At 41.6% G+C, this 27,322-nt stretch overlaps 1 protein-coding gene across 4 annotated transcripts in view; it reads right to left on the minus strand.

The window, feature by feature from the left end:
- The window catches only part of ARMH4 (armadillo like helical domain containing 4), a 251,733-nt gene that overhangs the window by 72,710 nt on the left and 151,701 nt on the right, over positions 1-27,322 (minus strand). For 3 of the 4 annotated variants that reach the window (XM_060294850.1, XM_060294852.1, XM_060294851.1), the window contains exon 5: positions 18,020-18,235. The exons of the other annotated variant lie outside the window; for it this stretch is intronic. In XM_060294850.1, the coding sequence (XP_060150833.1) occupies positions 18,020-18,235 (216 nt within the window). The remainder of the gene's footprint in view (positions 1-18,019; positions 18,236-27,322) is intronic. 4 annotated transcript variants of the gene reach the window in all.

Genomic DNA, 27,322 nt, shown 5'->3' on the forward strand with positions numbered 1-27,322 from the left:
GTAGTTCTATTTCTTTTGCTAGTGATTGGTTTAGACATGAGCACATGATATAACTACAGACAATGAGAGATGAAGGAAGACCTTTGAGCAGCTTTTAGGAGTCTTCCTTCTTTTAAAAGATAGTAAGGAAGAGATGATCCCTCTTTTCTGCTGGCCATTATCACATCAGGATGTGATACCTGGAAATGTCACAGCCATTTTGAGACCATGGAAATTTGGGAGCCATTCTGACCTGTGGGACACCCAGATGTTCCCCTAAGTGTGAACAGGGAACAATGATATCTACCTATGAGAGCTAAATGATGCAAAGTAAATCAAGCGCTTTGCAATATGAGTACAGAGCAAGCACCCAGCAACAACTGGTGGTAATTTTACTCTACATTTATGTGCCCCTAAAAATGCTATGTAAAAGGTAGGTGTTCAATAAAAAATTTGAAGAAGTATGTACTTTGATGTTTTTTCTCCCAAGAGCAGGGCTGGATTTGCCCTGTTCTAATCTGCTCTGACTGGGACTCTCCCGTGATAAATGGCACATTCACGTGGCTCTTCTTTAGGATTCAGCCTGTGATCCTTACCTGAAGGGAGCTGGGGAGTGGCTTCCTTGGCACTTTGCTCTTACGAGCCACAGGGAAGTTCTAAAATTCCAAACTTCTTATAAGCACAGATAATAACCATGGAAATGATCTGAGTAGCTGGATTCACAGTAAGAAGACCTGTCAGTAAGATTACACACACTAGCCAAGAGTGGCAGAGTCCATCCTCATTCCTCCTCTGCAGTAGGTAACAGCCAGGTGGTTTTACTTTTCAGGATACTAAGGCAGAGACAGATGAAATGCCCTTGTCGCTATCATTAAGAGTAAAAAAATAATAATAATAAATTAAATAAGTAAACACTTTAAAGCACAGCCAAAACTAACTAGTCTAAGGATCTAGAAAATTCTGTCCTTAATGGAGGACAGAGAGGACCAACCAACTGCAGCTTTAATAAAAGCAGACACTATAAAATTCTAACTCCTTTTTAAAAAGACCTCTAGACCCCTTAATCTCCCAAGTAAGGCTTCCTCAACTTCCCATATAAAAAGTATGCCCATTGGCCCCTTGCCCCTCACAGTGTGATCCACAGACCAGCAGCATAGACATCTCCTGGAAGCAATGCAGCATCTGAGACCCCTCCTCAGACCTACTGAATCAGAACCCACATTTTATCAGGATCCCCAGGTGATCTGGATGCACGTTAACAGTCAAGAAGCACCGCACCTGCTTTTTCCTAAGGATTACACTCAGCTGTATAAAATGATTGTTAAGACATTCAGGACACAGAGAAGTTGGATATAAAATTGCATGAGGCTACTAAGTCGTACAAAAGACTCACAATTTCCAAGTTCACATCTTAATGCTACTGCCTTTATACTAAATGTCCTGAAAATAGTCATGTTGTGAGTTTTTCTTTCCTAACAGAATTCCATAATTATCCTACCTGTTCCAAAAATTAAAATATATAATTAACCTGGGGAAAAATAACCCTTAAAGGCAAAAATATAGGAAAGACACAGAAACCTTACCTACAGCTTGAAGAAGTAATATCTGAAAAGTGAAAAACTCTGATCAATTATTTGTGTTGTCTCTAAGACAGGCAATCACTTTAAATCTCCTCACACTACACTCTTTAAACCGAATGGTTAATGGAGTGTTGGGTGGACAACCACTGGGTCATGCTGGAAAAAAAAAAAGAATGAATCAGCAAAAGCCACTAGAAATCCTTGTCAGATTTTTAAATAATTCAACTATTGCACTCTCAAGAGCATCTAGGTCTTACAATTTGTGCTGGGCAGTGGATTCCCTCTCCTTACCTATAGTCTTACTGGGAACTCCCAATGTATACAAGCTCCTTGAGAAAATACGGAGGAAAGGACAGAACCCAGGAGTCTTTCTTACCAGGTCCCTTGCCTTCTCTGCCTGTTGAAGTCGACCTAACCTTCAAAATCTCATATAAATGACCTTCTGCTTCACTTTGCATGTATATACCTACACATGTAAAGTTACAATAACCCTATGAGCTAACAGTTATGATGCCCTTTTTCAGAGTTAGGAAAACCAAGGCTCAGAGAAGTAAAAGATTTGTCCAGAGTCAATGGCAGCAAAGAGAAGACTTGAATTCAGGATGTCGTGACTCCAAATTCTAGGCTTTCAACTGTCACCCTGCATGTTGTCTCTAATACTTTCCATGGTTCCCCTTGGTTGAAACTACTATTTCAGGACTTCCCTGGTGGTGCAGTGGTTAAGAATCCGCCTGCCAAAGCAGGGGACATGGGTTTGAGCCCTGGTCCGGGAAGATCCCAGATCCCACGGAGCAACTAAGCCCATGTGTCACAACTACTGAGCCTGCGCTCTAGACCCCCATGAGCCACAACTACTGAGCCTGTGAGCCACAACTACTGAAGGCCACGCGCCTAGAGCCCATGCTCCGCAACAAGAGAAGCCACCGCAATGAGAAGTCCGCGCACCACAACGAAGAGTAGCCCCCACTCGTCACAACTAGAGGAAGTCCACACCCAGCAATGAAAACCCAATGAAGCCTAAATAAATAAATAAATAAAATTACTATTTCACCCTTATGTACTTTCAGAGCATTTTTTTCCACAGCATATGTCACTTCCTGCCTCACATTATAGAGTTTCGTCCCCATGACTCATATGCTCCTGGAGAGCTGACACTGTGTTCTGCTCATCACTAAGGATCTAGTAATAATTTATAAATAGAAAACTGAGTTTTCCTCAGTTCTCTGGGGTTTGCCTTCCTAGAGGAAGTGTCCCTGGAAGCACACCCCTGAAAATGCAAGTGGTCACCAAGCTGGTTTTGATTCAGCTAAGTTGCAATAACCACCATGACCACCACCACCACCATCTGCCCCACCTTCATCCGCGTGGGGTCACATGACTAGTTTTCACCAATAGAATCTGAGTGGAAGGAAAATGAGTCCATTCCAGGCTGAGGAATTACAAGCAGGCTTCCCTAAGTTTCCTCTTTTTCCTGCTTCCTGGCTGGATGCAGAGGATCCACTGAGGTCACATAGGCCCAAGAAGATAGTGGAGACACTTGGTGGAAGTGTAACTAGTGACAGTGGAACTGTGAAGAGGGGAAGTAATAAATCTACTGTTAAGCCACTGAGACTGGAATTGTTTGTTACAGCAACTGACCTTCCCTGACAGATACATCTCCATTTATCCAAAGTCTACCATTCAGTTCTTTCAGTTAACATGTATTCTTTTACAATAAAATGCTTCCAAACAAATTAAGTCTACAAGGTATTCTTTGAGATAAGGAAGACATTACTGAATATTCTTTTAATAGAGTGTTGGAGCCCCTGAGAATTATCTGATTCCCTTTAGGGCTCTGAATCACCTTTGGACTCTTTCACAACTCTTTAAATTGCAGATAACTGATAGCCATACAAATAATTCTTCTCTAGACGAGAAAATTAATTGTCCAGTGGAGAAACAGCCCTCATACCTCGGAAAAAGTCTGTCATGCATCCATTTGTAAATTTTTTTGTTGTTGTTGTTTAAAAGTTTGAGTTTATTTGACAATACACAAGTGATTTGCAAATTTTATGGTTTAGTTGGAGCAAAATTTGAAACAGTCCTTGACTCCACGTAAATTTGTGATTCTTTGATCTTTCCTTTGAACAAGTTGTGGCATCTGCCTGGTTCCTTTATTAATTAATAAGCTTTTAAAAATCTTTGACACATGTTCATTTTATATCAAGAATCATAATTATATCTTCTTTAAAAATATATTTTTGGGGGCTTCCCTGGTGGCGCAGTGGTTAAGAATCCGCCTGCCAATGCAGGGGACATGGATTTGAGCCCTGGTCTGGGAAGATCCCATATGCCGTGGAGCAGCTAAGCCCATGCACCACAACTACTGAGCCTGCGCTCTAGAGCCCGCAAGCCACAGCTACTCAGTCCGTGCACCTACAGCCTGTGCTCCCCAACAAGAGAAGCCACCACAATGAGAAGCCTGCACACCGCAACAAAGAGTAGCCCCCGCTTGCTGCAACTAAAGAAAGCCCACGCAAAGCAACAAAGACCCAACACAGCCAAAAATAAAATAAATAAATAATAAATTTATTTTAAAATAAATAAATAAAAATAAAAATATATCTTTTAACAACTATGAATTATTGATGGTCCCTCAAAGTCTTTAAACCATGTTCTTAAAGAAAGAGTGTTCTGATATAGTGAAAGGGATTAAGAGAAGACTGAAGCCTCTTTGGATCCCAGGGTAGTCCTGGGTGGCCACTACCAGTGCTGAAAGGAAGGGTGGAAAGCGAGGATTATAAGGATGATGACCAGGGAGAAGGAGGAAGAAAATAGAACACAACAAACTTCCCCCGCATCATGATTTTTTCCATGGTTTTCCCCTACCTCCTTTTCATTAGTGGATTAAGTAAATGAGTTGTTTTTAGAACTATCTGTGGTTTCTGTGGCTCAGCCCTGAATAGTAAGGCCTACCTAGCAACAGCTCTTCACTTTAGCTCTGTGTGCATGGCCTCCATCACCCACCCGCTTCCCACATGGCAGGGCTCAGAAGCCCAAGGCCGTGGTCCTGCAGGATGTGCAATACTTTATCAAGCTTGTGATAAACAAGGTGGTAGTTACCCTGGTGCCTGTGGCTGACTTCATATCAAACCTTATGCTGTTGGAAGCTGCCGACATTACTTGGAGCATTTATCCCCAAGGATTCATCAAAGCCATCCTGTTCCAAACAGTTGCTGTCCTCTTTCAAGAGGAGCAGCTTGAAATTCAAATCCCATTATTTCAGAAAGATTTCAGCCCTGCAGGAAAACTTAGAGGTGGAAAGCATAAATCACAATTCCCTCAGCTGTAAACACTCCTCTGTTTTAAATTCTTTCCCTGGGTCTTGATAATCTGGATGTTTGTAAAGTTTATTTTAAAGATTCTTCACATGAATTGAAACTGGGCATTCTTTGTTGGACACATATCTATATTTTGTGCCAGATTCTGTGGAAAAATCTTTCTGTCCAACAGAAAATCAGAAAAGTTCTTAGTTGGAAAATCAGAACTCCGTGGTCGTTAATTCTCAAATGCTGAAATGAAATGAACTGGCTGACTTCAACCTCACCTGATCACTAAGCTAAGCTTTGAGGATTTAGCATCTTCTTTTTATGATCTCAGTAGAGAGGGGGAAATTACTGAATTGCTCTATTTTCTGAAATGCAAAAGTTAAGTGCATTCTTTCTCTGATCCAAATTAAGGAAGACAAATCAAACTGCGGAGACTACAAATATTCCAGATTCTTAACCCAGCAGACCTATAACATTTGATTAATTCACTTTAGCATCATGTAACTTCAAATCAAGAGATAAGGACACTGTTTTCACTACTTTCTCAATTTTGTTTTAACATAATTGGAAGCTTTTTTTTTTTTTTTGTGGGTACGCAGGCCTCTCACTGTTGTGGCCTCTCCCATTGCGGAGCACAGGCTCCGGACACGCAGGCTCAGCGGCCATGGCTCACGGGCCCACCCGCTCCGCGGCATATGGGGTCTTCCCGGACCGTGGCACAAACCCCTGTCCCCTGCATCGACAGGTGGACTCAACCACTGCACCACCAGGGAAGCCTTGGAAGCTTTTTAACATCATCTTTGTTTCCTTTCCTCTGTATTTTTCAAAGAGGACAACTTATACTCAGTTTCTTCATTTCTGAAATTTTTTTGCAGTCCTCTCTGTATTTCTTGTTTAATTCCCAGAAGAGCCTACTAGATGTTTTCATATGTTACTAATTCCCCAGCTGAGCCTATGAGTGCATTGTGATTACAAAGAAATTAGTTCGAAGTACTCTCCTCAGATATAATGTGCCTTATTAATGTTTATATTAACTGTAGCTGATGAAGAGATTATTTTCTGGCTTAGTTCCAAGAATCCTTTTCTAGCTCTCCAAAGGAAAAGTGAGTGCTGAATTTTCACATAAGAAATTTATTCCTAATGAATGAAATGTGATTTTTTTTCCAATTCTCTAATTCAATATAGTTTAATCATGAAAATACAGATAAGGGCTTCAACTTCTGGAAAGCATTACGTCTATTATCTCACACAGATCATTAACAGAAATAAAGATGAATGATGTGAAGCTGAGATATTTGGCTTTAGTTCCAGAAGGCTCTTCCTAAATCAACAAGTTCAAATTTACTTTTTTTTTAAACCTTTGATACAAGAACCTACGATCCAGGGCCTTTTAAAGGGCCTTAAAGACATGAAAAGAGAGAAATTTTGTTCAAACCAGAACCCTAAAACATTTAAAATACTATATTATAAGTTTCTTCCAGCCAGAAGTGAGATACAAAAAGACAACTCAGTTCTCTGACTCAGAGAAGCAATGATCCAGTGGCAAAGCGAATCAGGTTTAATAAATTTCTCACTTCCATGTAGATGATGCTATGGCTGCTTTTATTCTTCGGTAGAAGCTATCAAAGGCCTAATCGCTATTAAGGCACCTAATTAGCTATTTGGAAGTTTTTAAAATGATTGATCACTACGAGAATGCAATCATTTGATTCTCATCTGATTCAGATTCGAAGGTAATGAAGGTAGCTGGCCCAGCATTTTCAAGGTCTGCTCATTAAACGGTGTAGAATCACTCCAAGCTCATTCTAAAAACCCATTCTAAAATGTTAGATTGCTGCCCACAAAAAAGAAAAGGTAGTTACTCGACACAGTGCAGGTGTTAGCTAATGCTATGATGGTAATCATTTTGCAGTATATAAGCGTATCAGATAAACACGTTGCGCACAATGTTGTGTTAATCAATACAGCTGGAAAAAATAAAATAAAACATTAGATTATGTTCCAGAAAAAAACCTAGGCTCAAAATGTTATCTATGGCCGATGACCTGAAGGCATGCTATAATTAGTTCATTACTAAAGGCTTTGTAGATGTAAAAACTATTTTGAAGTAAGTAGAGAGAACCAGAGAAAGTTAAGATCACATGAAGTCCTACCTGTCATGTGATATTTAAGTTTAATCTCAGTTATAAGCATTATGGGGAACCCTCAGCACCTGATCAGTTACCATTTTTTCCATAAATCCAAGTAACTCCATTTAACATGCCCCTTCCCGTCCCGTCCCCTTCAGGTCCAGCATGGCTACCAGCTGGAAGAGAACCCCCTTTTAATCAATCAACAGTACTCAACGCTGAGTACTAGATATTGTGCACTTCCAAAAAAGTCCTAAGCAAAATGAGATGGTGGAGTGGAAATGAGCCCTACTGCCGAGAACGGCTGGGGCAGTTTCACAGGGGAGGACTGAGTGGGAGTTAGGGTTGCCAGGAAAGGCTTCAGCGAGAGCCAGGGCGGGGGGTGGGGGCAGACAGACAGAAAATGGAGAAGACCATCCCAGGAAAAAAGAATAATGGTAGAAAAAAAATGCCAGGTCCGGAAATGTCTGATGCATGTTCTGGTGACAGTGATTACAGCCCGCTGAAGGCAGAGGTCTTGGACAAAGCAGTCTAGAGAAACGAGGAGGGAAGACAGACCCAGACAGACCCTGGAGGTCCTTGAATATATCAGGGGTGTATAAAAGAAACAAATACACTTATAAGAAATGCTTCCTACCCATGAACTGTTGAATCCCTGAGTTACCTGATGAAAATCTCTGATTCCTTGATTTTATATTCAATCTCTCCTTCACTTCTGCTGTGGTGTATTTTAAATTCGCACCACCAATCCTCTGAATTTCAAAAATAGCTCTGGCTTCCTGAGGCCAGTTTGAGAGGTTGGCAGTTCTTTGAGATCACACAGAACCTACTACTAAAGTACTGGAGAGACCCAGCGGCACAAAGATCAATGTTTTAACAACGAAGACTGATTTCCCTTCCTCCACACAGGAACATCCCCAGGGAAGGTTTATGAATAGGGGAGTTAGCTGCAGATGGGGCTGTGGCTGCCACTGTGCTCTCCACTAACTCTGTTCTACTAGTTTCCCTCATTAGCGTTTGAGACTTAGAGTTGACTCCTCACTAGTTTTCTCAAAAGAAATCTTTGGAGGAGAATAAGGGAATTTGCAGTGTCCCACAGCTGACTTGGGCAAAGGGAACTCTGTGTGTGTGTGTGTGTGTGTGTGTGTGTGTGTGTGTGTGTGCGCGTTAATGATCTGAGTTCTACCACTCTTGGAATTAATGAATTTCAAAGCCTCAATTCCAGTCTGCCTGAAATTCTTGGTGCAAAAGTCCTACATATAGCTGTGAAAAATCATTAACTGTCAGTCCTAAAAAGAAAATTTAACACAACCCACAAAGTCATCCATGCCATCAATCCTTTCCTCCTTCCAAATGACTTAACATTTCCTATGCTGAAGGAATATAAAAGTTTGACTGTAGCCATTATACATAATTGCTCATCAGAAGTGTCATGAACACCAAAATGAAAGAAAAAAACCCAGAATACATTACATTCTTTTTAGGCCAGAACCTGGTCTTGTTTAGCCTTGGCCAGCTATCTTTTTGATTTTTGGTTCAAGACAGGTGTCCTCAGAACATATCTGCGAGCACGGTTGGAAGTGGGCAGCAGGAAGGAAGTCTATTCACTTTTATGTATTTAACCTACTTATAACCTACCCCAGGCTAAAAAGAGGATTTATGGTTTCTAACAAAAATACCTACAATATAACAGGTTAAAAATAAATAAATGGAAAACTCAGGAAATAAATGCATTTAAAACCTAAAATCCTGAGTTTGTCAGATTTTTCATCACAGGCATGGGGACAGATTTTCTCCCCTAGAAATCTCCAACTACTGCTAATCTGCAAGTAACCAACAGCTCAAATGGAAAGATCTATGAAGAAATGATTTCTTGGACTTGGAAGGCATCCTGCTCTGCAGACCTAACATCCCTTAAGCACTCATTCTCCTGAGGTGGGGAGAGGCAGGGATCACAATCTCTAATTTAAACTTTGGCATCAGTGTGTCCTGCCTAATGTGGAAAAAGGAGGTCTACACCCGAGTTCTGCTCCTCTTGTCTCAGAAAAATAATTCAGTTCTTTCCAAAGAAAGAGTAAATGGCATTACTCTTAAACCCAGAAACCCTGGGTACCATCTGAGGACAGGAAGGAACTCCAAGTAACTCCAAGGCAGGTGCCTACTCAAGGAAACTCACATCTGGAGATGCTCACTCATTCCAGATGCAGAGGTCAGGGTACAGACCTCCATGGTATAGATTTAGAAGTCTGTCATGTTGAGGCAGGAGGCAGACAGGCCCCAGGTAAGACACTTACAGCTGGCCTCCTGTTTACATTTCATGAAGCAGGAAAAAGCGGGCTTCAGGCCAGACACTCACAACTAGCCTCCTGTTTACATTTCCTGAGATAGGAGATAGGTGGGCTCCAGGTTAGGCATTTACAGTCAGCCTCCTGTTTGCACCCCAAAATGGACGTAACAACTGAAACAGGGTAAAAAGCCAGGCTTTGTCTCTTGTGGACGCCTTAAGATAACAGTTGCGGCAGGAGCAGAGAGGAGCCAGACCTTGTTTGAGTAAAGGATCAAGAGGCCATATATTTCCTATCCTTGGGGCAAGGGAGACACTACACATGTGCAGAAAGGCTCCTTGCAGGTCAAAAGTCAGGGGACAATGCCAGGCCACAGCGAGACTTGCTTCTCCCAGACGCCTTCACGTCAAGATCTATCTTGGCTGAAAGGTGCGTGCGCACCTAAGGGGAGGGTCCTGAGACAAATTAGCCAGGGGGGACAAAACAAGATGATTGGCCAGAAGGAAGACAAAGACCTGGAAAACTGCCCTTTTATAAAGAACTTAAGTATTTCCCAAAGGCGCGACTCTCTCTCTGAGTTTGCCCGTGCATCTTTCCACATGTACTTTGCTTTTCCAATAAACTTTTTACTTTTCTCTTTACCTTTTGCCTCCTCACGTGAATTCATTCTTGACAAGGCAGGCAAGAATTAGGGATCCAGGCCCTAGCCACTGCCCACTGTGGTCTAGTGGTTAGGACTCCCGGTCCGGGAACTAAGATCTTGCTTCCAGCTACCGCTCGTGCTGCATGCTGCAAGCTGCCACTTACTGCTACGTGCATCCGAAATCAACGTGACCATGGGCTTTCTGGGAAAACTAAACCACGGATATTGACTTTAATCTCAATATGACTGTAAAAAGCTGGATTTTTTTTTTTAAGGTACACTAATCCAATACACAAAAGATCATTACAAGCAATGTAAATCTTTACTAATGGAGATTCAATTCATAGAGCACAGAACACTTCTGACAATCCTCTTTCTCCAGCCCCTTCACAAACAGAAGCTGCCTCACCCCAAGGGAACAACCAGCAGACCCAGTCTAGGGCCGCTGTGCTCCGTGGGTGGGACCCAGGTATCAGTATCTTGTGTCGCTCTCCAGGGGGTTCCAGCCAAGAGTGAGAAGCACTGGTGAGGGGGCTTTAGCCAATCTGCCACTCACATCGTGCTGGTTACGTTGGATTAAGGTTTCTTTCCTTCTCCTTCCTTACACATATTTAACCACGTTAGCCCGGCAACTTCCTGAGCAACCTCATGATACACAGCTTAACACGTTATATGCCAAAATACACTCACATTTGTTGCAGTGGAGAGTTGTTTGAAGTCTCACACTTCCCACTATCTTTCATGGAGCATCTTTTTCTTGCTGTCACAGCCCGTGTTGCACTATATTTAAGTGTTCAGTCTTAGCTACATGTTAAGTGTTCTAAAAGAACAAGAAGGATGATGGGGAGAAGAAAGAGAAGAGCTGACACGTTTGAGGACAAAGGCTCTGACTTTCTCACAGACCAATGCTCAGTTTCTCTAAGGCCGAACCCCCTCACCTTTGCCTACAGTTCATTCTATCTTTCTACCAATTCAAAACACATTCTCTTTCTTTCATATTAAAATCATCCTAAATCACCAGGTAATGAACCTGATAAATAATAATAAATCCATGATAACATCTTATGGGTTATCCTATCCAGACAGCAGATCTGCATTTTTGTAAGGCCTTCTCAAGATATATTATTGCAATCCAAAGGAAGGCTCTTAATATTGAAGAGTAGGCACCATGTTCAAACGGGGAGGGGGATATAAATTAGAGATCACACAAGCACTCCCAAAGTCACACCCCAAAGATGGCTGCCCACTCAAAGAAACGCCCGGTTGTAAATGATGATTCAATTAATTCCCCACTGTGTAATCGCTCAGCCACTGGCCTCACATCTATAGAACCATTCTCTGCCCCATGGCAATTTATCTCTTTACAGGTCAACCTCTCACTCTTTCCACAACATACAGCACATACTTAGCTCTATGAATGTCTGGTGAAAAACTAGAAACATGAATGCTCTTCATTCTTCTGCTTTCCACAAACAGCTCTATACTGTTAATTGAATACTTATCATGTTTTTTAAAGACCTCCAGAGAAAAATATTCCACTTCCTAAATCAGGAACCCCTCCCAATGTTAGATGCAGGCTTTTGAATAAAACGTGAAGACAGCTATAGTAATTCTGCCTTAACTAATTGATGGCTTTTGGAAGCCTTATCTATTCAGAACATCAACCAAACCATAAAGTGGCCAAAAAATGGTCTCTTCTTGGAACAATACCACCACCCTCGGGCCCTCATCCAGAACTCATGAATTCAAAACATATTTAAGATAAATATATTAGTTTAACAAGATTAGTCACAGGATTCTTGGAAGATAAAAGAAACATGGATAAGAACCAGCCACAAGAGAAGTAAACAGAAAAACACAGAAATCATAGACAGGTATAGTGATTGACACACGCCCCCATCCATTCCACCAGTCATGTGATCACATTCCCCTTGCCAATGATTGTTTAGAAATGAGCATGTGACCTAATCCCAGCCGACCAGTGGTGAGAATTCTACTGGGGGATTCTTGGAAAGTCTTCCTCTCTCCTGAGGAAGAAACACAGTAAAAAGACAGTCCTCTTCTTTGTCAGAACAATGTCTTGTCTAGGTGTGACATCTGAAACTCCTTCAGCCACTGCAACTGTACGGAGGCCAGGCTGGGGCCAAAGTGAACATCCCAAGGAGGACAGTGCAGCAAGGTGGAAAAACATGAGTCACTGATGACAGCTGAGCTACTGAGTCAACTGACCCAGGAGCTCCATCTCTGGACTTCTTGTTTTCAGAGAAAATATATTTCTTTACTCTTTAAGTCAACTTAAGGTTTCTGCTACGTATAGCTAAAGGCATCCTAGCAGATACAGAATGCACAGAGGAAAGAATCACCAGACATTAATTACATTGCAAATGTTTAAACATTAAAATGGATATGTTGGGCTTCCCTGGTGGCGCAGTGGTTGAGAGTCCACCTGCCGATGTAGGGGACACGGGTTCATGCCCTGGTCGGGGACGATCCCACATGCCGCGGAGCAGCTGGGCCCGTGAGCCATGGCCGCTGAGCCTGCACGTCCAGAGCTTGTGCTCCGCAACGGGAGAGGCCACAGCAGTGAGAGGCCCGCGTACCGCAAAAGGAAAAAAAAAAGATATGTTGACTCAACTTTGCCCATATTGATTTTATACTTTTAAAAGAATAATCGTGTGATTTATTATAGTGAAAGGATAAGAAGTGGTGTGGGGGGTCACAGTACCTGCTCTCTGTACAGGTTCTTACCAATAAATCTGAAAATAAACTTGTTAAAAAAAAAGAAAATAAACTTGTTAGATCAGAAAAGAAATTGATTCTGCATATGTAAATAAAGAGCTTCCTATATGCTACTAGCACTTTACCAATCAATGCACCTCAGTCATAACATAGAACTTTCACTCCTGATTCTCTGTCCCCTGTGGTTCAGTCCACAATCACACCTCCCAACAGCAAGATCAAGAAATTGGGCTCTCTCTCTCCAGAGCTTTACAGGCAATGTGTATGTGACAATACAGAAAACAGAAGTGCACAGAATTAAGCCATGGATCTACTGCTTTGCCTCAGAAAGTCATCTAAGTTTTCTGCTCTTGTTACTTCACAGAAAATGAAACGATAATCTATTCAAAGAGTATGTATTATTTTTAGCCAATCCCAACTACCCACTTCAATCTGTTCATTTTTAAAGGTTTCTATGGGTTTTAGCATTTGCTTTGGAATACCATTCATATTGTAAAATAGGATGTGATAGTCTATAAATAAAAATAACCCACTTAAAAATAGGAATGAATAAGATGACCAATTAAAGTATAATTATATTAAACTGGATTACTTTTTAAAGGTCTCAATCTTTGCATTTTTAGTGATTCATTAAGAAAAAACTATAGTTAAGTTTACAACACTCACACTCAGACTACAGCTGCCACGCAAGCTCTACTTCTAAAAGGAAGCTGCTCATGAAATACTTATTGAAATCTGTATTAGTTTCCTATTTTTGCTGTAACAAATTACCACAAACTTAGGGGCTCAAAACAACACAAATTTATTACCTTACAGTCCTGGAGGTTAAAAGTCTAAAATGGGTCTTGAGGGACTAAAAATCAAGGTGTCAGCTGGGTTGTGTTCCTTCTAGAGGCTCAAGGGGAGAATCCATCTGCTTGCCTTTTCCAGCTTTGGAAGCTGCCAGAATTCCTTGCTCATGGCCACATCACTCTGACCTCTGCTTCTGTCATCACATCTCCTTTTCTGACTCTGACTTGATACTTCTCGCTTATAAGGACACTCGTGATCACACTGGGCCTTTGCAGAAAATCCAGGGTAACCTCTCCCTCCCAAGATCCTTAACCTAATCATATCAGCAAGAGCCGTTATTCTTGGTACCACAAAATCCATCACAAATAGGGGAGGTTTCCCTCTATTGCACGTGACCTGAGAACATTTAGGAAACTGTATCAATGAACATTGATCCAGAAGTTGTCACTTATTTTGAGTTACTAGGAAATACTCCGGTCCCTCCAAGAAAAAGTTGGTGAGCTAATAAAATCCTAGACCCGGACACTACTACTCCAACCCAGTCTTCCCACAGTGGAAAAAAAGGAAGGGCTTGAAAGATTTGTTCCTTATTTTGGTTCCCACGAAAACTACAATGCTAAAAACATGTTGGCAAACTGAAGATATCAGGAAAAGAAGTGAAAGTAAAAGGTAGGAGACAACCAGGAAAATGGTAAATTTTATTAAAAGGAAAAATCTGATATGAAATAAAAATTCAGGACTTGGGGAAATCACTTTAAAAAGCATAGCAAATCACTAAATTGGTATCACTAATTTAAGAAACCTTAGCCATGCATGGAGGCTGGAATCAGGAGGCAGGACAGGGGGACAGTAGGGCTATTTGTCCTGTGCCTCATACCCTACACACCTTAAAATGTAACTGCTATTAGCCAAAAACTGGGGAAAACCCAAATGGTCATCAACAGGTGCCTAGATAAACAAAATGTGGTATATCCATACTATTGAATACTACCCAGCTATAAAAAGGGAACAAGTTACTGATACAGACCACAACATGGTTGAATCTCAAAATCATTTTGCTAAGTGAGAGAAGCCAGGTACATAAAGGCATGTATTATATGATTCCGCTTATATAAAATTCTAGAAAATGTACCCTAATCTGTAGTAATATAAGTAGATCGGTAGTTACCAGGGATTGGGGACTGAGAGAGAGACAGACTGCAAAGGGCATGAGGAATCATTGGGGGGACAAAAGGGAAGTGATGGAAATACTCTGCATTTTCAGTGAGATGGAGGCCACATGAGTGTAGCCTCCATCTTGACAACTGTCAAGACTCATCGAATTGCATACTCTGAGCGCAGTTTATCGTATATAATTTATACCTCAATAAAGTCAATTTTTTAAAAATTTGACTCTTCTTCAATGGTAAATTTGTGTTGAAAAAGGCTAGAGCCCAAATGATCATGTTACCCTTGAATTGTAACCACTACAGATTTTTCTAAGATTCATAGCCTCTCCAATTGCTTATAATTATCATAAATGGTAAGCCAACTTCCTATGTGGGGAAAATTGGATTCCTGGACCACAATCCAGGAATAGATGCCATATGGCCTCCATAGAGTACCTCTGTACAAAAGCAACCCTCTCTCCAGTAAAGGGGTACAGTCCCTAAATATTCACCCAATCCATACTTAAAAGACTGTCCAACTGTCCATGATCCTTCCATATTATAAATCCACTACCTGAGGAGTCACTTGATGTGTAGATTTTTGTCTCTGTGTTTAACCTCTATAATAAGTTACATTGGTATTTTGTATTTTATTTTATTGATTTCAACCAGCTCATGTAGAACAGGTGCATTTCAGACTAAATATTTATTCACATGTTCCCAGGCCAGTGTTTGTGTTTGTTTTATAATATTTTGATATATTTATAAGCTTTTAGCAGTTTCATTTGATACGTTTTTTTTTGTTTTTCGGGGTTTTTTTTGCGGTACACGGGCCTCTCACTGTTGTGGCCTCTCCCGTTGCGGAGCACAGGCTCCGGACGCGCAGGCTCAGCGGCCATGGCTCACGGGCCCAGCCGCTCCGCGGCACGTGGGATCTTCCCGGACCGGGGCATGAACCCGTGTCTCCTGCATCGGCAGGCGGACTCTCAACCACTGCGCCACCAGGGAAGCCCTCATTTGATATGTTTTTAAAGTAATTACTGCCCAATTACATGCCGGATTTGTTCAGGAAATAATTAAATACATAAATGCATAAATACAGCGTTGTATGCACATGTATGATACCTTCTGCCTGTCCAGTGGAAGTCCATCCTTTATCACTTCCTCTGCTTACTATAAGCCTATTCCACAGGAAATCCGAGGTACCTTTCAACTACAACCTTTATGCCAACCTAGAGGGTGATAATCCCAGAATAATTTCTCAGTCGCAGACTTCTTCCCTGAATTCAAGACTCAAAATCGAAGTCCATCCTGGACACCCCACAGGCTCCTCGTATTCAATGTGCCCGGAACTAGCTCATCATCTCCCCAATACGCCAAGTTCACGTCACTCTCTCTATTCTCTCTCTTCATCAGAGATATCACTCTCCACCTGTTCGCCCAGGCTAAAAACCTAGAAATCATCCTCAACTCTCTTTCTATTTTTCTTCATCCCCCCAAATCAGTTAGTACCCGTGACGAAAAGCTCTCAGGTTGGCTCCTTTTTCTTCATCCCACTTCCTCTGCCTTAGTTCACGCCTTCGTTTCTCACATGGACATTTCACTGGTCTCATAAGCGGCCTTTCTCTCTCCCCAGTCTCACGCTCCTCCCCTGTTCCTCCACTGCACTATCACTAGAATGGTTTTCATAAAGGACAAGGGAAAGCCTCTTGGCAGTCACCGCTCTTCGTGATGCATCCTTGTTTACCTTACCTTTCCAGCCTTGTCTGCTGCTGTATCTCCTAGAGCTTCTTTCTACCCACTTACAACGTTCTTTGCCAACCCATCTGTATTATGCCATGCTCTTTCATCCCTCCAATGCCTCTGTGTATGTTCTGTCTTTGACCTCTTTCTCCTGCAAGCTATCTCCTATTTATATATCCTTCAAGTGACAGCTCTGAACTCTCCAAGCTACTCTAAATGGCCCCCTTCTACATTTCTGCTCTGGCCTCCTATAACTCTACTTTTATTATAGAATTCATCCACCCTGCACTGAAGCCTTTACAAGTGGGCTCTGCTCTAATCAATAAAAGGCACTGCCTTGTTTTCCTCTGTGTTTCCAATGCCTTGCAAAGGAACATAGTAGGTGTTCCATTTTTTGGATAAATTAATTAACCAAATCTAAAGGACAGCTCGTGAAAGAATTCTATAACGGAAGAGAAGATGACATTAAAGATCCTTATGCATGTTTCCTTAGTTGTAGAGATTAGGGAAAGGATTCCCCCTTTGACTGCAAACCTTTAAAGGTTTACCAACTTCAGTCTGAGCTTTGAAAAAAGCGAGAGAGCTTGTTTTAAACTACACAATCGTGTGATAAACAGATGATGCGACTTTCCCACTCCATACTCATTTTAATGCACTTATCCTTCCTCATCACTAATCTGAAAGAGTTTTCATGGGAGGAGAGGAGAACAATATTTAAGAAATCATATGTAATAAGATTCTGAATTGGAAGTTTCAACCGAGGCACCAGGATACACTAGTATGATATTCCAGAGCGAAGTCGAAGACCAACATCCCAATTTTCAATGAAATACTCCAAACGCTGGTTATATGACCCTTAAATCTAACCTCTGCTGTACTTAAGGTATAAATGGGCCTTTTAAAAACTAAAAGAGTTTCAGGGAGGAGACTTCTTTGGAGAAGAGGTCACTTGCCCTCAAGTCAAGAGAGTGAGGCCTCAAAGAATCACCCAGAGCTTAATAGCCTCTCTCCAGAAAAAGATAAGAGGAGACAGACAGAGGAACGTCCCTGCTGACAGGAAGAGAGTGTCAGAGTTGGGGTCAGCCTGCATCCGCGGAGACGCTCACCGAACATCCAGGCCAGGCACAAGAGAGAGTAAGCTTGGAGCTGTCTGGACACTAACTGCTGAAACAAGATTGTATTTGATGATGAAATGCAACCACGAAAACAAGCAGAAAAGTCATGGGACGGCTGCAAGCTCACCCAGAAGTGAAGGAAGGATTTCCCCAGGGAGGAAATTCTAGAAGGACAGAGGATGACAAAATCCATCTGTTTTCCGACTCCAGTCCGTTCACGCTGCTTGTGCAGCTGACTGGTTACACACAATTCCTCCCATTTTGGAAGTCCTCCCAAAGCCGACAGCTGTCCTCCAGCTGGGAAGGAAAGATGGAATTCCTTCCAAAAATTAGGTAACTGTGCTCTTCGTGGGCAGATGGAGACTGTCTGGAGCCTGAGTATTGAAGAGCATAAATATAAACATAGTGAAGAAAGAACTGAGAACCTTTTCCCAGCTGAAACACCCATAAACAGAAGATCCATTTTGTTCCATAATCTATGCCAATGAAGGAAAGCTGTCACCTAAGAAAACTAAAATGAGGGGAGATGGGAGGGAAAGAAACACACATGACTCTTACCCAGGCCCTGACTCTGCTGTTCCCACTCGATGGTGTCCGGCACCTGGTAGGTGGCTCCCTCCAAAGAGACCACGTTTCCCTGCTCTAAGCCAGGCTCCTGAGACGTGATGCCAGGGAGAGTAAACCCAGGCAGCTCGGTGTCACCACCCAAGGTCTCATCCAGGGAGTCTGCATCTTTATCCTCCTCATCTTCTTCATCCTCATCTTCTTCTCCCTCTAGGCAAGAAGAAAGCAAAGGGAACATGAAGAAATACAGTGAGTGCATACAAATGAATCTTTTGAAATGACCCAAACACTACAAAACAATCATGACTGGCCTTTTCACACAAATTGTATAGCTAAAGTTGAGCAATACGGGCTTTGCGGGATTACATGCCCACCGTATTCTCACATTTTAAACTTTCAAAACCACAGCTGCGTCAGATGATTATCACGCATCATGTTTACTGGGAGTCAAAGTTCAGGTAATACGGATTTTTGTTAAAGCCATATTTATACTTACAAGGGTAGGAAATATCCTCTTCCTGTTTTCTGGAGATCATTAAAGATTTATCTGTTAGAAAGCACACTGAAACACTAACAGAATTTAAAAGGAGTGTTCCAATCTCTTTCTATCTCATAATACTAAACAAGAGAATTATTATGTTGGCACAGTTTTCTTTCTGTTCTTCTTCCACATTGGTGAGTAGAACTCACAACAGGGTTAAGTGAGAGGTCCATAAATCCACACCTGTATCTGTGCTCCTTACAGAGGAGTGACCCAAGAGACGGGAAACCATTACATCAACGTTCTCCATACAATTCTAAAGGGGACTGGGAAATGAAATATTGATCAAGGACAGTCAGAAAAGCAACACATGAAAAAAATCATTATCATTACCATCATCATAAGAGTTAAATTCACAGCGTGTCATCTGTGATGCTTCAAAAAGTGTTAGATCAGGAAACATAAGGCCCCCAATTTCATTTTATTTCATTAATTTTAATTTTCTAGGAATACTTTGAGCCCCCACCCACATCCTGAAGGCACCTCTGAAGCCCCAGACAAGGGCCCACAAAATCCACTGAAGGCCTTTTCCTTGGTCTCCCCGTTGGCTCTGAACACAGTGGTGACTGCAACAGGGAACGCTCTTTAGATGGTAAAGAGGAGAGGGAGGTGTAAAGCCACCCAAGAATTCTGAGACTTTCCTTTTCCTCTTCCAGACAATTTTCTCCACATATATCCCTTTTCATCTATCATTTACAGGTTTTCTTAACTTAAAAAAATATTACCTCTAATCTTTCTCATTCTTATATATCCTTTAATTTTGTGGGCCTTAATAGCTGTCACTGTTCCAAAAATTCAACAAATATTTATCAAACACCTAGTTCCAGGCACTAGGGATAGAGCAATGATGTCTCTGCCTTGATGGAGCTGATACGTCCCTCAGGAGATGTACATCAAACAAAGAGATATACAAATAGATATACAATACATTACACTCTGATTAAAACCAGCAAGAAGATAGAAAATGCCCGGTACTACTATTACAGATGGAGAGATCAAGGAAAGTTTTTCTGATAAGGTAAAGTTTGAACAGAGATCGTAACAAAATAATGAATTCTCTTGTTTCATTTAGGTCATTAAACATTCCAAGCAGAGGAGAACAGGGGGAGCAGCAAGACCAAAACCTTGAGGCAGATGTCTGCTTGCTGTGTTCTAAGAATGGCAAAGAAGACTGGGCTGGGGGGCAGGAGGGACAGAGAGAATACAGGAAATGAGGGGGAAGGGGTAGGCAGGGGCCACATCTAACATATATTTATAAAGAATGACTCTGCTGTAGGGCAGAGTATAGGCTATATCAGAGCAAGAGACAAAGCAGGGAGACCCAATAGGAGGCTATTTCAAAACCCAGGGGAAAGGGAGAGCAGTGGTCAAATCTGGGATGTAATTTGAAGACAGAGCCTCGCTGATAATTACAATGTGCGATGTGGGAGGAAGACCCCACTTTACTGAAAATAGGAACGAAAGAATAAAAAGCAAAATCAAGAATTTTATTTGAGATATATTAATTGTGTGGTGGCTTGTGCCTATGACATACAAATGGAAATGTTGGAAGTCTAAGGAAGGTCAAAGCTAGAAATAAAAACCTAGGAATCATCGACCTATTAATTATATTTAAAGCCTTGGCACTGGCTGAGATCACCAAGAGAATGAGAGTGGATGAAAGCGAAGTGGTCCAGCCCAAGCCCTGGACAATCGAACATTTAGAGGTTGGCCAGCAGAGGGAGATCCAGCAAAGGAGACAGAAAAATGACCACAGGTGGCAGAAAAACTAAGATTGAAGGACTGAGTAGCAAACTGAGACTCTGGCTTTGACATTTGGGAAGTCATTAGTGACCCTGACAAAACTTGTTTCCTTGGAATGGTAGGGACAAAAGTCAGACTGAAGTGCTTCCAAAGAAATTAGGAAAATGGAAGTAGACACAGCAAATAGAGAAAACACGAGAAATTTTAAAAAGAGAACAGGGACATTAGGGGGTAGCTGGAAGGAGATATGGGGTCAAGGGTAGGTTCTTAAAATAGGAGCTACTAGAATTTGCTTGTAATTGATGAGTAAGATCTGGTAGAGAGGGGGAAATTGATGACGCAGGAGAGAGGGGAGAGCGGCTGGAGGAATGTCCCAAGAGATGAGGTATAATGGAGAGGTTACACACATGGACCCTGGAGCCACACCAACTTATTATGGCTGCGTGATTTGGGGAAAGTTACTGAATTTTGGTGTGCCTCAGCTCTCTCACTGTAAACCTGGTATGAGTCCTACCTCCCAGGGCTGTTGTAAGGATTACATTAGTTAATACATCAGGTACTTAGAACTAAGCCTGGCACGTAGTGGCCACCATACAAGGTTGGCTTCTTTGCTATTACAGAGAGGGGAGGGGGCCCAGTGCACGGCCTGCTCAACTACATCCTCCGCCGTAGCAGGCACAGGTGCCGGCGGGCGGGTAGATTTGGTGGTGGGAATACGTGAAAGTTATCATATTTCTTTTCTTAGTCAAATAAAAAACTGGAAAGGAGAAGAGAAATGGTGGTGGTTTGAAGCAACAGGAAAAAGTGTGGAATAGTCATCTTGAAGAGTCTGTGAGTGAATTCTTGGGGAAAATGAGGTAGGACTGCCAGGCCATCCTATGAGTCCACATAAGATATGATGTCATAAATTTAAAGTAAGGCGTGTTAAGATGATTGTGTGTTTTTCTTCAGCCACATTCAGCTGCTTGGGTGCAGGAATGGGTGGAGGGGTAGAGTAGGCAGAGACGTTTAACCAGAGTCAAGTTTTGCTAGGAGAGCTCAGTTGGGGAGGGGGGAGGAAGAAGCAGTTGATTGTGTCTGGGCATCTAATGTACAGCATGGTGACTATGATTAACAACACAGTATCATATACTTGAAAGTTATTAAGACAGGAGATCTTAAATGTTATCACCATACCAAAAAAAATGGTAATTATGTGAGGGGATGGAAGTGTTAACTAACCTTACTGTGGTAATCATTTTGCGATATATATATATATTGCAAAGTGCAATATATATATATATATATATAGCAAAATGATTACCATGTGTGTATGTATGTGTGTGTATCAAATCATCACCTTAAACTTACATATGTTATATGTCAATAAAATCTCCATAAAGCTGGATGGTGGATAGAGAAAAAGTAACAAGGTCAGATTATGGAGAAAACTATCAAGGATCATCAAGACTATTTGACAATTTTGCTGACCTTCCTCCTATAGACAGAAATTTGTCATAGGCTAAAAAGAACACTTTATTATTTTTAAAATGTTATAAATCACTTTTAGTTATGTTTCCTCTCCACAAACCTAAGAGGGTTGTACTAGATGGAATAATTGGGACAATATGATACTGATCCCCTAAGAACCGCAAAGGCGAAGCCAGAGCTCCGAGCCATGGATTTCCAGCTCTCATCATTGAACCATTGTCCTCTGACCCAGCGGTCCCCAACCTTTTTGGCACCAGGGACCGCTTTCGTGGAAGACAATATTTCCACAGACCGCGGGGGTTGAGGGGAGATGGTTCAGGCAGTAATGCGAGTGATGAGGAGTGATGGGGAGCTATGGGGAGCGATGGGGAGCGATGGGGAGCGATGGGAAGCAGTGGGGAGCTATGGGGAGTGATGGGGAGCTATGGGGAGCGATGGGGAGCTATGGGGAACGATGGGGAATGATGGGGAGTGATGGGGAGCTATGGGGAGCGATGGGGAGCGATGGGGAGCGGCAGATGAAGTTTGGCTGGCTCGCCCGCTGCTCACCTCCTGCTGTGCAGCCCAGTTCCTAACAGGCCTCGGACTGGTACTGGTCCATGGCCCTGGAGTTGGGGACCCTTGCTCTGACCACCACCAACCACCAAGGACAACTTCTATTTGGTCCTCAATGTGTTCAGTTAGTTCCTCCTCTTTAAAATATAGAGCTAACTACGTGATCCAGCAATCCCACTGCTGAGTACATATCTAAAGGAAATGAAGTCATTGCCCTGAAGAAACATCTGCAGCCCCACATTCACAGCAGCATTATTCACAATAGCCAAGGTATGGAAACAACCTAAATGGCCATCAATGGATGAATGGATAAAGATGTGGTATATACTTATAAATATTTATATGTATTATGCATTTTATATAATTTATATTATACCCATAAATAGGTGTAATATAAGTATATTACAACATAAATGGAATATTATTCAGCCTTTAAAAAAAAAAGAAATCCTGTCATTTGCAACATGGATGAACCTGGAGGGCATTATGCTAAGTGAAATAAATCAGACAGAGAAAGACAAATACTACATGGTATCACTTATATGTGGAATCAAAAAAAAAAAAAGAAAAGTCTAACTCATAGAAACAGAGAATAGAAAAGTGATTGCCAGGGTCTGCCGTTACAGGTGGAAATAGGGAGAAGTTGGCAAAAGGATACAAACTTTCAGTTATAAGATGAATAAAGTTTGAGGATCTAATGTATAACATGGTGACTACAGCTGAAAACACCATACTGTACAATTGAAATTTGCTATTAGAATAGAATTTAAATGTTCTCACCAAAAATAAAAAAGGTAAATATGTGAGATGATGAATGTGTTAATCTGATGGTGGAAATCCTTTCACAATGTATGTGTATATCAACCCACCAGCGTACACGTTAAATATCTTACAATTTAATTTGTCAATTATACCTCAGTAAAGCTGAGGGGAGGAATACAGAGCTATAAAAATAATGAAAGGGACCTCAAAAGTCATCTTCCTCCATCTTTTTGCATCCTGAGGAGAGGGCAGCATCTATGCAAGTCTATGCAAACAAAATGTTTGCTGCCTTCACAATGGGATTTGGAGGACCTTGCTCAGGTCAACGTGCCTCATGTCTCACAATCTCTCCCACACTCACCCCCCATGGTAAAGCCTTCCTTCTCCTCCCTGCCCTGAAATGCCCGACATGAGATGTCTAACTCCAAGTCAGACAATAAAACTGAGGAATACTCTCTCCAGAAACACATGATTGAGTAATATACAATTATTCAATTGTATATTGAGAAAGGGAAAGGAAGGACCCTGTCTGACGTGTGGGGTGAAAGAGGAAAGTCTTCTCCTTGTCCCAGCAACACTGATCTTCAACACAAAGAACTGTATAAGGTTTACTAGTTGTCACTTTTAATACCTGAGCAAGCCTGGGGAGACAGCTATAGAAAAAGGAAGTTTCAGAAACTGTGCAGACAAAATAGGAGGGAGACAAGCCTTACAGGAGTGAGAGTTCTCCTTTAGTCTAGTTTTATCCCCTCATTATCTTTTTCTGCCAGGGAATTTTCTTATTTTTTAGGAGGCTACAACCATTTTGTAGCTGTTAAACATCTTTAGTAGAATGTCACCTGTACCCTGCTGCAATTTCCAGTAGAATGTTGACTACTATTACAGATCAGTAACAAAAACAGGTATGATAACCTTTCTAATATTAGCAAAATAAAGTATTTTACAGCAGTTTGGCCCAGAAAGGTGAAAAACTATTGGATAAAGGAAGGACAATCTTGTCCTCTGCTGTATCACCAGTGACTAACCCAGTGCCTGGCAGTCTGTAGCTCTCAGTATTTGTTGAATGAATGGATTGATGGAGGAATGAGCAGTCAGTGAGCTAGATCCAGGTTTTTAACAACTGGATCTAAGGAAACACACAATAGCATTTAATAAGCAATTAGTAACACATTCCTCTGAGTAATCTTGCGACAAGCACAAAGGCAACATATCAAATGGACAGGTACAAAACAACCCAGAGTTGTATGCATGCTTCTTCCACTAATAAAAACTAAAGAGAAAGTCATCTGTATTTAGCCAGTCTTTCCATAGTTGCATCTAAGAGAAATAATAATGTTATGAACACCTCTGAACATAAAGGACTATCACATGAAATAATCATTCAGCAAATAAAACTGTGCCAAAAACAATAACAGGATCCCCGACTCAAAGAACTGAAACTAAACGAAGAACTCATTCAAATAACACTACCAGGTTATATGTTAAAGGCTATAGGGTAATGCTTTCTGAATTTTGTAATTTGGGGTTAAGATAAACCCAAATTTTATTTTCATTTATCTGAATCCCAAATAAGCATGCGGATCAACATAAAACACACACGCACCATTATTCCATACAAAGATAGCACAGAAAAAGAAAAAATGAACCTTTAAAAATGCTCTTGGTTTACCATTTATAACAGATACACCTCATATATCAACATCTGGCGACAGTGATCAGAGACTGAAGTTATATTTGTCCTGAGAATCCCTAAAGAACACTGCAACCCAGGAAGGGAAGGTTCAGAGAGTTCAGCCTAAGAAGTTTCTTCTAGTCATGTCCCCTGGAATGGAAAGTGCATCCTCGTAACTGATGCTTCTTCTTCCCAGGTTGACTGGACACCGATTACTTCATAAAACCAAACAATAACGCTGATGCTAACAGCAATCAAAGGAGCAGTCATGATGGTTTCTGAGTAACCACCTCCCGTGAGAGGCAAAATCCTCCCACCACTTCGCACTGCTCTCACTCCCAAACACCTGACACGGATTACATAAAATCCCCTGGTCACTCGTGCTGAACCAGCATCTGCTCAAGGCATCCCACTGAATTCAGGATGCACAGTCAGGCAATGACTAAAGCTACTTGCTGTGGAGTTAATGGATTTTTCCGTAGTACTCTTACCAAGATCAAGTCACTGGCTCGCATGTCCAATGTCAAGAATTCTGACACCTAACAATAGTGAGAAAACCGACTTAGGTGTCAGCCAAAGCGCCTACACAGGTGTTTGGACATTAGGCAGCTCAGCCTGCAACAGGGTCTAGAACATGGTTTGATTTCTGATTGATGGGCTTGAGGTGAACTGAAACAGTTAAAATTAAAACCGTAAAACATTAAATAGAGATGCCAGGTTACGTGCCACATGGCCAAGAGATGCTTGATCATATTAAGTAGTGTGGCAACAGCTCAAACAGAGAAATGGCCTGTTGCAAGTGGCAGGAAGAAAAAAAAAATATGTCTAGACAGTATCATCTCTAAGCCAATTTCATGTGTCTGGCCACTCTCTGACAGAATCTCTTCACAGCTGTTTCATAACCCATAACAGTACCTTGTACTTACATGGGGCTTTTCTTCTGAGGAAGTCAAAATGCTTTGCAGGCATTATTCTCCAAATGTACACAGTTGGCTAAGGAGAGCAAGTTTTATAAGCTCTGTATTACTTACAGCCTACTTCGCTGGTGATATAACTGCCTCGGGTGCTCAAATATCACAGCAGAGCCTCAAATGGGTTTGTTAAACCCCAAATTTTGACTCTCTAGGTCAGGCCTGTTTTCTTTATTTACTGCAAACATTTCTGCCTAAGGTTACCAAAACCAAGAGTTTTCATTTTGTTCGGGACCAGGGCCATGATCTTCCCAACAAAATCAATAGAAGATATGGGAGAAAGCTTGCCCTGTGGTCAGGGCCCGAGTAATCTGGTTCTGCTACAAAGTCCAGTTACCATTTAATAGGCAGTTCCCACCAAAGATGCTCAGTTTCTCGCAATCCATTTTTATCACAGTTTAGACATTTTAAGATTTCCAGAAGATAGAGACATAGCTAGCATTCCTAGAGTATTGCTAATGAGTCCAAGGGGAACCCTTGGTTGAGAATACGTCATCCCAACAATATGAGTAGGAAGGACCCCACCTGTAACACTTGTTCCCCAACATGACCTCTCTATCCTTGACTTATAGGGAGAACAGGCTCCTGCCTGTACTTTCTGTCTCTTTAGAATAGCAATGATTAATTTGAATCCTTGTCTTTGCCTATTTATTCATTAGGTTTCAGGGTCAAACCTCTCTTTTTCTTTCCTTCACAAAGTTTAAAATTAAATCTAAGGTACACAAATTAGGACACGTGAAGAAGAGGAAAGATACCATGAAAAGAAACAGGGTGAATTCTCTGGGAAGAGGCTAAGCATGAGTCTTTCTCCCATTTCCCCTGTAAATGGAACGGCTGTGACACATCCAAGTGGCAGACTTTTAAAAGAAGAAACACTTGTTGGCAAGTGTTTTCCTGGGAACCCCTATACAATATAATCAAGAGCCACTGTAGCAAAATGGTTTCACACATAAAGAGCGACTGAAGTACGAGGGATGGTACTGCCTTAATTTTCCAGATTTATTTTTAACTTTGGCTTCAAATCGGATGCAAAACTTAAAGGCCAGAGAAAAAAAAATTAAACTTGTTTTGAGGAGATGAAGCATTTCTCCAGCAGATGGCTCCCTGAGATCGAAAGGGATTGAGAAACCCCAGAAACTACTGAAATAATGACCAAAAAATTCAGCAGCTTACAATGTTCAATTTCATTACCTTTTTTTTTTTTTTTTTTTGTGGTATGTGGGCTTCTCACTGTTGTGGTCTCTCCCGTTGCGGAGCACAGGCCCCGGACCCGCAGGCTCAGCGGCCATGGCTCACGGGCCCAGCCGCTCCGCGACACGTGAGATCCTCCCGGACCGGGGCACGAACCCGTGTCTCCCGCATCGGCAGGCGGACTCTCAACCACTGCGCCACCAGGGAAGCCCTCATTACATTTCTTAAATCTTAAATATTTCTGCCAACTAAGTGCTTCTACATTTTTATCATGTAATATTAGATATATACAAGAGAATATGTATATAATATTTCTGTTATTAAGCATAATAATGAAATCACCTCCAGAGAACTCATCATTCAGCTAAAGAACTGGAATATTACTACTGTGG

This window comes from Globicephala melas, chromosome 2 (genome assembly GCF_963455315.2).
Source record: "Globicephala melas chromosome 2, mGloMel1.2, whole genome shotgun sequence".
Taxonomy (NCBI): Eukaryota; Metazoa; Chordata; class Mammalia; order Artiodactyla; family Delphinidae; genus Globicephala; species Globicephala melas.